Source organism: Leucoraja erinacea, chromosome 5 (assembly GCF_028641065.1).
Source record: "Leucoraja erinacea ecotype New England chromosome 5, Leri_hhj_1, whole genome shotgun sequence".
NCBI classification, from domain to species: Eukaryota; Metazoa; Chordata; class Chondrichthyes; order Rajiformes; family Rajidae; genus Leucoraja; species Leucoraja erinaceus.
In genome coordinates this window covers 92,133,592-92,144,057 of record NC_073381.1, presented here as the reverse complement: position 1 = coordinate 92,144,057, position 10,466 = coordinate 92,133,592, and the positions used below count along the sequence as shown (strand labels likewise).

Below are 10,466 nucleotides of genomic sequence, written 5' to 3'. Positions count from 1 at the left end.
GAAAGACACGGTCAATCCGTCGGGGCTTCAGACGGCGACGGCAGAGCGACACTGTTGCCTGGAGGCCGCCGAGCGAACACTTGCCAGTGACCGACTGGAGGAGGCGACAGACAACAAGTGGATGGATGGCCTCCCTCCCTCCCTCCAGCCGAGCGCGCTGACGTCACCGCCAGGACGTGCTCTCTGGCCCCGCCCTCCAGCCGGGCGCGCTGACGTCACCGCCAGGACGTGCTCTCTGCCCCCGCCTTCCAGCCGGGCGCGCTGACGTCACCGCCAGGACGTGCTCTCTGGCCCCGCCCTCCGGCATAGCGCGTTGACGTCACCGCCAGGACGTGCTCTCTGGCCCCGCCCCTCCAGCTCCACGCGCTGACGTCACCGCCCGGCTTCAGCGCGACGTCCAGCCCCGCCGCGACGTTGCCAGGGTTTCCGCGCAGCGTGACGCGTCAGCGCGCGTGCGTGGCGGAGGGCGAGCGGTGCCGGATCACAGCGCGCGGGGTGAGGGCGAGGGTGAGGGGGGGTTAGAGCCAATGATCCTATAGTAGCTACAGCATCTTTGGGTAGAGTGGGGATGGGATGGGAGGAGGGAGAGGGAGAGGAAGGTGAAGGTGAAGGTGTGAGGGGGTGAAAGGGTGATGGAGGGGGTGAGAGTGTGAGGGTGAAGGTGAGGAGGGGAGGAGTGAGGAAGAAAGGTTGGGGGTGTGAGGATGAAGGTGTGAGGGAGGGATTGGTGAGGGTACGGAGAGGGGGTGAGGATGTGTGGGTGAGGGGGGAAGGGGTGAGGGGGAGGGGTGAGAGTGAGCGAGGGGGAGGTGAGGGGGTGAGGATGAAGGGGGTGAGGATGTGTGGGTGAGGGGGAAGTGGTTAGAGTGGGGGCGAGGGGGAGGTGAGAGGGGGTTGAGGATGAGGGGGTGAGGATGTGTGGGTGAGGGGGAAGGGGTGAGAGTGGGGGCGAGGGGGAGGTGAGAGGGGGGAGGTGAGGATGAAGGGGTGAGGGGAAGGGGTGAGACTGGGGGGGTGAGCGGGAGGTGAGAGGGGGTGAGGATGAAGGTGAGGGGGAAGGGGAGAGGATGTGTGGGTGACGGTATGAAATTGAGGATGTGTGTGAAGCTGAAAGGGTGAGGATGAAGGTATGAGGGAGGGGGGTTTAGGATGAAGAGGTGAAGGTGTGAGAATGCGGGGGGTTAGGGTGTGAGGGTTTTCTGTGTGAGGGGGCGGGGGTGTGTGAAGGTGTGGGTGAACATCTGGTGGGAGAGGGAGAATGGTGAGGAGGGAGAGAGATGGTGAGGATGAGGGAGGGGTTGAGAGGATGAGAGGTGGTGTTGCGGGGAGGGGTCATGGGATGGAGGTGAGGGGATGGGAGGGGTAAGGGTGTGAAGGTGTGGGTGGGTGAGGGGGATGATGTGTTGGGTTGAGGGGGAGGGTGATGGGATGATGATGAGGGGGGAGTGAGGGAGAGGAGGTGAGGGTAATATTGGAGCAGAACGCAAAGTATTTTAGGAACTCCGTCGGTTAGGCAGCATCCGTGGAGGGAATGAACAGATAATGTTTTGTGTTGGGACTCGTGTTCAGAATGTTGGTGTAACATTAGGAATATTCGGTGTAACATTAGAAATATTGTGTTGGGGGAAACTCGTTGCGTTGGGGGAATGGGCGAGTGGTGGAATATTGTGTTAGGGGAACGGGGCCCAACGGGTCCCACTTGGTCTAATTATTTTAAAAACTTAAATAAAGGTCCATCAATGAAAACAGTCAGTGAACTGAAGGGCTGATTTGTTTTTCTCTCCTCAGATGCAACCTGCCTTGCTAAGCATTCACAGTGCTTCCTAATATTAACGCGGATTTCCAGAATCTTCACGTTTTTCCCGCTGTGATTATTGTGTTCTTCGGGTTCCCGATGGCACTGTTGACAAGGGGCTTCGTGCCTTTGACTCCGACTGCAGAAGCACTTTGCCGGATGTTCAGGTACTGCATATTTGTCACAAGGTTGTCCCTCAGGCAATACAGAGGCACAGCGGTAGAGCTGCTGCCTTTCCTCTGGAGTTACAGCCTACAATTATGTACTTACAGTATCTCCATCGTAGGACTTGAACCCACAGCCTTTTCATCTGCTTTCATTTGAACCATAGACAATAGAAAATAGGTGCAGGAGTAGGCCATTCGGCCCTTCGAGCCAACACCCCCATTCAATGTGATCATGGCTGATCATCCCAATCAGTACCCCGTTCCCCATATCCCCTGACTCGGCTATCTTTAAGAGTCCTATCTAGCTCTCTTTTGAAAGTATCCAGAGAACCAGCCTCCACCGCCCTCTGAGGCAGAGAATTCCACAGACTCACAACTCTCTGTGAGAAAATTTGTTTCCTCATCTCCATTCTAAATGGCTTACCACTTATTCTTAAACTGACGCCCCGGGTTCTGGACTCCCCCAACATCGGGAACATGTTTCCTGCCTCTAGCTTGTCCAAACCCTTAACAATCTTATATGTTTCAATAAGATGTCCTCTCATCCTTCTAAACTCCAGAGTGTACATGCCCAGCTGCTCCATTCTCTCAGCATATGACAGTCCCGCCAACCCGGGAATTAATCTTGTAAACCTACGCTGCACTCCCTCAATAGCAAGAATGTCCTTCCTCAAATTAGGGGATCAAAACTGCACACAATACTCCAGGTGTGGTCTCACTAGGGCCCTGTACAACTGCAGAAGGACCTATTTGTTTCGATACTCGACTCTTGTTATAAAAGTCAACATGCCATTCGCTTTCTTCACTGCCTGCTGTACCTGCATGCTTACTTTCTTAGACTAATGAACAAGGTCAGGATCCCGTTGTACTTCACCTTTTCCCAACTTGACGCCATTTAGATAGTAATCTACCTTCTTGTTTTTGATACCCAAGTGGATAACCTCACATTAAACTTCATCTGCCATGCATCTGCTCACTCCCCCAACCTGTCCAAGTCACCCTGAATTCTCATAGCATCCTCCTCACAGTTCACACTGCCACCCAGCTTTGTGTCAACTGCAAATTTGCTAATGTTACTTTGGATCCCTTCATCCAAATCATCGATGTATATTGTAAACTAGACTAAGTAGGACCCGGTGGGTCCCAGCATCACACGGCAGGACTGGTCACCAACGCAATATTCCACCTCTCCACCAATTCCAATACTGCTCGACAGTGTGTGGGGGGGGGGGGGGGGGGGGGGGGGGGGGCTGTCTGTTGCGCTAATTTGAGTGTTGCGGGCCGAAGGTACTGGTTTCCAGAGGGCTAGTATAGACCTTGTGGGCCGAATGGATTCTTGGTCTGGCAGCCAACTGTTGCAACGATTCTAAAAGCCAAGCCAAAGCAAACAATTGGGCTGCAGCCACCGGACAACCAAAATTCATTTCGTGAACACAAACTTTTAAAAAAGGCGATCAAACAATTGGGCTGCAGCCACCCGACAACCAAAATTCATTTTATGAGCACAAACTTTTTAAAAAAGGCGAGGCAAACAATTGGGCAGCCACCCGACAACCAAAATTCATTTTGTGAACACAAACTTTTTTAAAAAGCAAGGCAAACAATTGGGCTGCGGCCACTTTACAGCCGCATCGAGGGGACTCACTGTGAAGTAGACGTGCGTTCAGTGTTATTCGCAGCTCAGAGAGCCGTGACCCTCTCGCTTCCTGGGTCTGGCAGAGACTGAGTGAGGTGAAAGAGACCCGTTAATCCCTACTCTTTGTTTCCTGTCTGCCAACCAATTTTCTATCCATGTCAGCACACTACCCCCAATACCATGTGCCCTAATTTTTCCCACCAATCTCCTATGTGGGACCTTATCAAATGCTTTCTGAAAGTCCAGGTACACTACATCCACTGGCTCTCCCTTGTCCATTTTCCTAGTTACATCCTCAAAAATTCCAGAAGATTATTCAAGCATTATTTCCCCTTCGTAAATCCATGCTGACACGGACCGATCCTGATACTGCTATCCAAATGTGCGGCTATTTCATCTTTTATAATTCTCCAGCATCTTCCCCATCACCGATGTCAGTCTAACTGGTCTATAATTCCCTGTTTCCTCTCTCCCGCCTTTCTTAAAAAGTGGGATAACATTAGCTACCCTCCAATCCACAGGAACTGATCCTGAGTCTATAGAACATTGGAAAGTTATCACCAATATATCCATGATTTCTCGAGCCACTTAAGTACCCTGGGATGCAGACCATCAGGCCCTGGGGATTTATCAGCCTTCAGTCCCATCAGTCTACCCAACACCATTTCCTGCCTAATGTGGATTTCCTTCAGTTCCTCTGTCACCCCAGATCCTCTGGCCACGAGTATATCAGGAAGATTGTTTGTGTCCTCCTTAGTGAAGACGGATCCAAAGTACCTGTTCAACTCATCTGCCATTTCCTTGTTCCCCATAATAAATTCACCTTTTTCGGTCTTCAAGGGTCCAACTTTGGTCATAACTAATATTTTCCTCTTCACATACCTGAAGAAGCTTTTACTATCCTCCTTTATATTCTTGGCTAGCTTACCTTCGTACCTCATCTTTTCTCCCCGTATTGTCTTTTTAGTTATCTTCTGTTGCTCTTTAAACATTACCCAATCCTCTTGCTTCCCGCTCATCTTTGCTACGTTGTACTTCTTCTCTTTTATTTTTATACTATCCCTGACATCCCTTGTTAGTCACGGTCGCCCCTTACTCCCCTTGGAATCTTTCTTCCTCCTAGGAAGAGTCATGTAGATGGAACAGAAAGAGTCCATGCTGTTCATCATGCACATAATTTTGTAATAATACTATCCAAACCCAATTTCTCACATCCCTAGATTCTAACATACACAAGGATTAATTTTGAATGCCATTAATCTGCCATTCAGCTTTAAATGCTTTTCACCACTACGACTCTTGAGGTTTATAGATAGGCACAGGGATGTGGAGGGAGATGGATCACATGTAGGTAGAGGTGGTTAGTTTAACGGGCATTATGTTTGGCCTGGATATTGTGGGTCAAAGGGCCTGTTCTGTGCTGCACCGTTCTATGCCCTTTGAAGGGCACGGGTGAACCTGCTTGATTTTTCTGATGTTTAAGAAAGAACTGCAGATGCTGGGAAAATCGAAGGTAGACAAAAAATGCTGAAGAAACTCAGCGGGTGAGGCAGCCCTTCAGGTTCTCGACCCGAAACGTTGCCTGTTCCTGCTCTCCATGGATGCTGCCTCACCCACTGAGTTTCTCCAGCATTTTTTGTCTCCCTTTAATTTTTCTGATGATCTGCTGGGAGGGTCAAAGTTTAAAGGATAGGTATTGGGCATATTTTTGTACACAGAAGGTGGTGGGGGCAGATACGATAGTGGCTGTTAAGATGCTTTTAGATAGGCAGATGGATATGCGGGGAATGGAGTGCAATGGATGGCATGTAGCATCAGCATTCAACACCATTATACCCTCTAAACTGATCACCAAACTCGGTAACCTGGGCATCGACCCCTCCCTCTGCAACTGGATACTGGACTTTCTAACCAACAGACCCCAGTTTGTTAGGCTAGACAAGCACACCTCTTCAACCCTCACCGGCGTTCCACAGGACTGTGTGCTGAGCCCCCTCCTCTACTCCCTCTTCACCTATGACTGCACACCTGTACATGGTACTAACACCATCATCAAGTATGCAGATGATACAACGGTGATTGGCCTCATCAGCAACAACGATGAGTCGGCCTATAGGGAGGAGGTCCAGCTCCTAGCAGCATGGTGCGCTGACAACAACCTGGCCCTTAACTCCTAGAAGACCAAGGAGCTCATTGTAGACTTCAGGAAGTCTAGGGACGGCACGCACACCCCCATCCACATCAACGGGACGGAGGTGGAACATGTTTCCAGCTTCAGGTTCCTGGGGGTCAACATCTCCGATGACCTCTCTTGGACCCACAATACCTCAACTCTGGTCAAGAAGTCTCACCAGCGTCTCTTCTACCTGAGGAGACTGAAGAAGGTCCATCTGTCTCCTCAGATCCTGGTGAACTTCTACCGCTGCACCATCGAGAGCATCCTTACCAACTGTATCACAGTATGGTATGGCAACTGCTCTGTCTCTGACCGTAAAGCACTGCAGAGGGTGGTGAAAATTGCCCAACGCATCACCTGTTCCTCACTCCCCTCCATTGAGTCTGTCCAAAGCAAGCTTTGTCTGCGGAGGGCGCTCAGCATCACCCCAACCATGGACTGTTTACCCTCCTACCATCTGGGGAGGCGCTACAGGTCTCTCCGTTGCCGGACCAGCAGGTCCAGGAACAGCTTCTTCCCGGCGGCTGTCACTCTACTCAACAACGTACCTCGGTGACTGCCAATCACCCCCCCACCCCCCCCCCACCCCCCCCTGCCCCCCCCCCCCCCCCCACCCCCCCACCCCCCCCCCCCCCCCCCCCCCCCCCCCCCCCCCCCCCCCCCCCCCCCCCCCCCCCACCCCTGGACACTCCTCCCACAGGAAAAAACACTATGTCTGTATACATGTAAATAGATTTATTTATTGAAATCACATTCTATGTCGCTCTTCCAGGGAGATGCTAACTGCATTTTGTTGTCTCTATACTGTACACTGACAATGACAATTAAAGTTGAATCTGTAGGCAGAGGAGATTAGTTTAACTTGCCATCATGTTCAGCACAGACATTGAGTACAACCTGTTCCTGTACAGTACTGTGGTTTAAAGGGATATGGGCCAAATGGGATAAAATGGGGATAACTTGAGGAGTCATTGAGGCGAAGGACCTGTTTCTGTGCTGTATGTCTCCTGCTTTCCCCAGGTTTACATTTGCCCCCCTTGAAATTATTCTTCCTTTGATTGGTGTGGTGTGAGTATGAACTGAGTGTAAATGTAAGCAGACTATAAGCTTCGAATTGGGTCTGAAGAAGGGTACCTGCCCAGAAATGTCACCTATCCATGTTCTCCAGAGATGCTGCCTGGCCCGCTGAGTTACTCCTGCATCTGCAGTTCCTTGTGCCTCAATCGAATGGTGGGTGGTGGAGGGAAGACTTCCGTCCTACTCGTGCGTTTTTGTATCTGTTGTTTACACTGGTTTTTCCGTTCCCGCCCCTCGCCTCAGTACCTCGCCGGTCTGTGCGGCCATACAGAAAATGACCAATGTGCGGGTGGTGGACAACAGCCCCCTCGGCAACACCCCGTACCACCGGCCACCCAAGTGCATTCACGTCTACACCAAGAACGGCGTCGGCAAAGTGGGCGACAAGATCTTGCTGGCCATCAAAGGGCAGAAGAAGAAAGCTCTGATCGTCGGCCACAAGATGCCCGGCCCCAGGATGACGGCCAGGTTCGACTCCAACAACGTGGTGCTCATCGAAGACAACGGCAACCCCACCGGGACACGCATCAAGGTGCCCATCCCCACCAGCCTGCGGCGGCTGAAAGGGGAGTACTCCAAAGTGCTAGCCATTGCTCAGACGTTTGTCTGACTGGGAACCACCAACTATGGCCATCACATTATGAGACTCAATCACTTCCTGCAGCTTGCATGGCTACTGCTCATCCTTCCAAGTTTTGAAGTTGGTTCTGCACTACCAGCTCTCCATTTTATATATTAAACATACTTGATGTTCTAGCTGTCTATGAACCTTATTTATACTACCGGAATATTTCAGCACACTTTGTAAACTCCTAATCAACATATCATAGGAGCAGAATTAGGCCATTCAGCCCATCGCACCTACTCTGCCATTCAATCATGGCTGATCTATCTCTCCCTCCTAACCCCATTCTCCTGCCTTCGCTCCATAACCTCTGACACCCGTACTAATCAAGAATATCTATCTCTGCTTTAAAAATATCCATTGACTTGGCCTCCATTTTCCTCCCAAAATAAATTCCTCCTCCTCATCTCCTTCCTAAAGGAACACCCTTTAATGACCTCTAGTCCTCGACTCCCACTAGTGGAAACATCCTCTCCACATCCACTCTATCCAGGCCTTTCAGTATTTGGTAAGTTTCAATGAGGTCCCCTCCTAATCCTTCTAAACTCCAGCGAGTAGAGGCCCAGTGCTGTCAAATGGTCATCATATATTAACCCCCCAATTCCTGGGATTATTTTTATGAACCTCCTCTGGACTAAGACCTTCAATGGTGATGTTATTAGCAATGATGGGTATATAAAAATGGCTTCCAGAGGAAGTAGAGACACCAGGAATTGCAGATGCTGGTTTACAAAAAAAGACACAGAATGCCTCAACAAGTTAGGCAGCATCTCTGGAGAAAATGGATGTGGGTCATTTCAAGTCAGGACCCTTCTTCAGACTGATTGGAGGGGAACTTGAAGCAAGAGAGGACAAGGGCAAATCAGGGCTGCAACAGATGACCTCAGATAGATACAAAAGGCTGGAGTAACTCAGCAGGACAGCATCCCCGGAGAGAAGGAATGGGTAACGTTTTGGTTCGAGACCCTTCTTCAGACTAGTTAGGGATAAGGGAAATGAGAGATATCCCTAACTAGTCTGAAGAAGGGTCTCGACCCGAAACATCGCCCAATCCTTCTCCCCAGAGATGCTGCCTGACCCGCTGAGTTACAGCAGCATTTAGTGGTTTTAACCAGCTTCTCCAATTCCTTTCTACACAGATGACCTCAGGCAGGGAGGTTCCCTGATAGGCCGATTGTTGGCTAGGGACGGTGTGTGATCCCAAGAGGGATGCATCGATGCGAACTGAGAAACTGGTTAACTAACGTTCAGTGGAGGAAGGGAAACAGGGGGAAGAGGGGAGTGTATGTATAACTTACCTAAAATTAGAAAATTCAAAGCTCATATCGTTGGGTTATATTAAAAGGATTTGAGTATAGGAGCAGAGAGGTTCTCATGCAGTTGTACAGGGCCTTGGTGAGGCCGCACTTGGAGTATTGTGTACAGTTTTGGTCTCCAAATCTGAGGAAAGACATTCTTGCCATAGAGGGAGTACAGAGAAGGTTCACCAGACTGATTCCTGGGATGTCAGGACTTTCATATGAAGAAAGACAGGATAGACTCGGCTTGTACTCGCTAGAATTTAGAAGATTGAGGGGGGATCTTATAGAAACTTACAAAATTCTTAAGGGGTTGGACAGGCTAGATGCAGGAAGATTGTTCCCGATGTTGGGGAAGTCCAGAACAAGGCATCACAGTTTATGGATAAGGGGGAAATCTTTTAGCACCGAGATGAGAAAAACATGTTTTTTCACACAGAGAGTGGTGAATCTGTGGAACTCTCTGCCACAGAAGGTAGTTGAGGTCAGTTCATTGGCTATATTTAAGAGGGAGTTAGAAGTGGCCCTTGTGGCTAAAGGTATCAGTGGGTATGGAGGATACTGAGTTGGATGATCAGCCATGATCATATTGAATGGCGGTGCAGGCTCGAAGGGCCGAATGGCCTACTCCTGCACATATTTTCTATGTTTCTGTAAGCTACCCACGTGAAATCTGAGGTGCAGTTCCTCCAGCTCTGTCAATAGAGGAGGCCCAGGACAGAAAGGTCAGTGTGGCAATGGGAAGGCAGGTTAAAATGGTTAGCAACCAGAAGATGCAGTAAGCAGACCGACCATGTATTCAGTGAAACGGTCGTCGAATAAATAATATTTATTATCTTTCTCCAGGGTAGGAGAGTCTACAACTAAAAGAGCAGAGGTTTAAGGTGTGAGAGGAAAGATTTAATAGGAACCTGAGGAGCAATTTTTCCATGCAGAGGGTGGTGGGTATATGTAACAAGCTGCTAGAGAAGGTGGTAGGTAATTGAAATGAAACTGACAGGTACATGGCTAGATGCAGGCAAGTGGGCCCAGCTTGGTAAGGCAATGATCAGCATGGATAAATTGGGTCAAAGACCCTGTTTCCCTGCTGTGCATCTCCACGACTCTCACAGCAGATAAACCTAGGGTGGGGCAATAAATGCTCTCCCTGAGGTAGCCCTCCCTGTTGGATTGCCACCTTGTCGTGGTCGGGGAGCTTGTGTGCCTCAGTGACCCCTTGAGCTATGCCAGCGGGAGATTCGCCTCCTGTTAGGGTCCCCCGTGCCTGGACAGGTCGAAGGGTAGAGGAGAGACGAAGAGCGATCCACTGGTCCTCCAGGTTGGAGGTCGAGCACAGGGCCAACAACCCTGTCTCGTAAAACAAATATGTTACGGAAACAGCAACTGGAGGAATCAATACTACTGAGTGGAGGACCTTCGTTGCTGCCCGGGATGCCAGGAGAAATAATAGGCAGTAAAACAAAACAAAACTCGAGGTAGCCAGGGAACAGCAGCTCAAGCCTCCAGCAGCCTTGTCGATCGCTGAGCCTTCGTGCAGCCGAGAATCCAGTTGGGGTGAAAGGATGGTGCTGAGGGTTGAGCGGGGAGTGCATGGCACTGACCAGTAATTTTCCAGAGTAGGTACATTGCTGTCTGCGTCAGCCCAGCTTCCAGACACACACAACACAGCAGGAAATGTCGGGGGAATTGTCT

The 10,466-nt window shown here is 50.2% G+C and overlaps 1 protein-coding gene across 2 annotated transcripts; it reads left to right on the top strand.

The window, feature by feature from the left end:
- The first annotated feature begins 365 nt into the window (after nt 1-365).
- Nucleotides 366-7,605, top strand: LOC129697564 (39S ribosomal protein L14, mitochondrial-like). 2 transcript variants are annotated; one of them, XM_055636233.1, is made up of 3 exons: nt 366-495; nt 1,789-1,962; nt 7,095-7,605. In XM_055636233.1, the coding sequence occupies exons 2-3, from the start codon at nt 1,895-1,897 to the stop codon at nt 7,459-7,461; spliced, it is 435 nt and encodes a 144-aa protein (XP_055492208.1). In that variant the 5' UTR covers nt 366-495; nt 1,789-1,894; the 3' UTR covers nt 7,462-7,605. The 2 variants fall into 2 exon arrangements, with proteins under 2 accessions (XP_055492208.1, XP_055492209.1); XM_055636234.1 differs by having other exon boundaries at nt 386-501.
- Nucleotides 7,606-10,466: the final 2,861 nt, after the last annotated feature.